We start from the raw sequence: 1,568 nt of genomic DNA, 5'->3' as shown, positions 1-1,568 counted from the left end.
TGTTTCCAATTTTCGGGCCTACTCTTGTAACCAATTTCAGAGAAATTGCCTGATTGCCACCGTATGTGTGTTCGTGATGGACACCAAAAGTTGAATGCATTGTCATCGACTGAGTTTCAGCTTGATCGGATGTCGTAAAGTGGGTTAATTTACACTTCATTCATTTCTGAAAACAAAAGTGAAATTCAAATGGATGCATTTAAGAATTCATAAGATTGTTGATTGACATTAAATGGACTTGGTAGTTACTACGACATTTAAATTTGTGAGTTGTTTGATTTTAATCCTTTTGTGCTTATTCCTTCTTGAGACGTCTCACATTTGCTCAGATTTGTACCGAAAGTGTACTTAAAGAGTGTAAGATAATGCATACAAATTATTAAAATGTTCATCATCGTGGTGCTAAAACCCTTGGAGTGTTTTTGGGGAAGATTCCGGTATTATTAAATAATATTATTAAATAATCAATTATTGTATTGCAGATGCTGGTTGGTTTACTTGCTGTCCTGGCCTGTGCCAATGGGGCTGCCGATAAGAAACAGGAAAAGCGAGGACTCCACAACCTTGGGTATAGCGGTTCAAGCGGTGGCTTCTCCAGCCATGGCGGAGACTTTGGAGGTTCCAGCAGTGGCTTCTCCAGTCATGGTGGTGGATTCGGTGGCAGTGGAGGAGGATTTGGTCAAGGTGGAGGATTCGGTGGCAATGATGGAGGAGCTGGTCAAGTAATCACCAATACCATTGAAGTGCCAGTTCCCCAGCCCTACCCCGTCACTGTGGATAGGCCTGTTCCAGTTCCAGTCTCAGTTCCCGTTGACAGGCCTTACACAGTTGAAGTACCAAGGCCATATACTGTCACAGTAGAGAGGCCAGTCCCTGTCACCGTTAACAGGCCAGTCCCCTATACAGTGAGGGTGCCCATCCGAGTCCCCGTCATACAGAGAGTAGAAGTCCCAGTGCCCAGGCCATACCCCGTTCCAGTAGACAGGCCTTACCCAGTGCCAGTCCCACAAGCAGTTGTTGTCGAGAGTCAAGTACCAGTCTACATCAACCAGGGAAATAACAGAGCTAGTGGATTTGGAGGGTCAGGCTCTGACTTTAGAAGCTCAGGATCTGGTTTTGGAGGATATGGTTCCGGATTCGGTGGACATGGATCTTTAGGATATGGCTCAGGATACTCCAGCCACGGATCGTCTGGACACTACAGTGGCGGGCAATCGGGTACTTCTTCTTATTCACACACCGTCCATCATTAATTATTATTATTGTTGAATTAATAATTGTTACTACCTCAACGAAATGCTGTTTCTCATATTATTAATAAATTAATTAACGTTACACATATATTCTGAACTACATTTTATATTTTTATTGATCGGCTTATATCCAGGCATCAATCCCCCTCAAATTATGTCCTCGATAATTGCAAAAGCAAAAATTTCTACTTTTATGGCGAAAGTAGGCGTTCTATGAATGTTTAAAAAAATAGTAATAGATTACTACCTAACCCACCAATTGACTACAGGAGAAGTAGTTTTGACTGACGACTTTTGTTTGGTGAGCTTTTGTGT

The 1,568-nt window shown here is 42.5% G+C and overlaps 1 protein-coding gene across 1 annotated transcript; it reads left to right on the top strand.

The window, feature by feature from the left end:
* The first annotated feature begins 476 nt into the window (after positions 1–476).
* LOC149416712 (uncharacterized) lies at positions 477–1,253 on the top strand. The gene has a single exon (XM_089641306.1). The coding sequence runs from the start codon at positions 483–485 to the stop codon at positions 1,251–1,253; it is 771 nt and encodes a 256-aa protein (XP_089497432.1). The 5' UTR covers positions 477–482.
* The last annotated feature ends 315 nt before the right edge of the window (positions 1,254–1,568 follow it).

This window comes from Hesperophylax consimilis, chromosome 16 (assembly GCF_061612785.1).
Source record: "Hesperophylax consimilis isolate HC1 chromosome 16, BYU_Hcon_1.0, whole genome shotgun sequence".
Taxonomy (NCBI): domain Eukaryota; kingdom Metazoa; phylum Arthropoda; class Insecta; order Trichoptera; family Limnephilidae; genus Hesperophylax; species Hesperophylax consimilis.
This window is presented reverse-complemented; position numbering and strand designations above follow the sequence as displayed.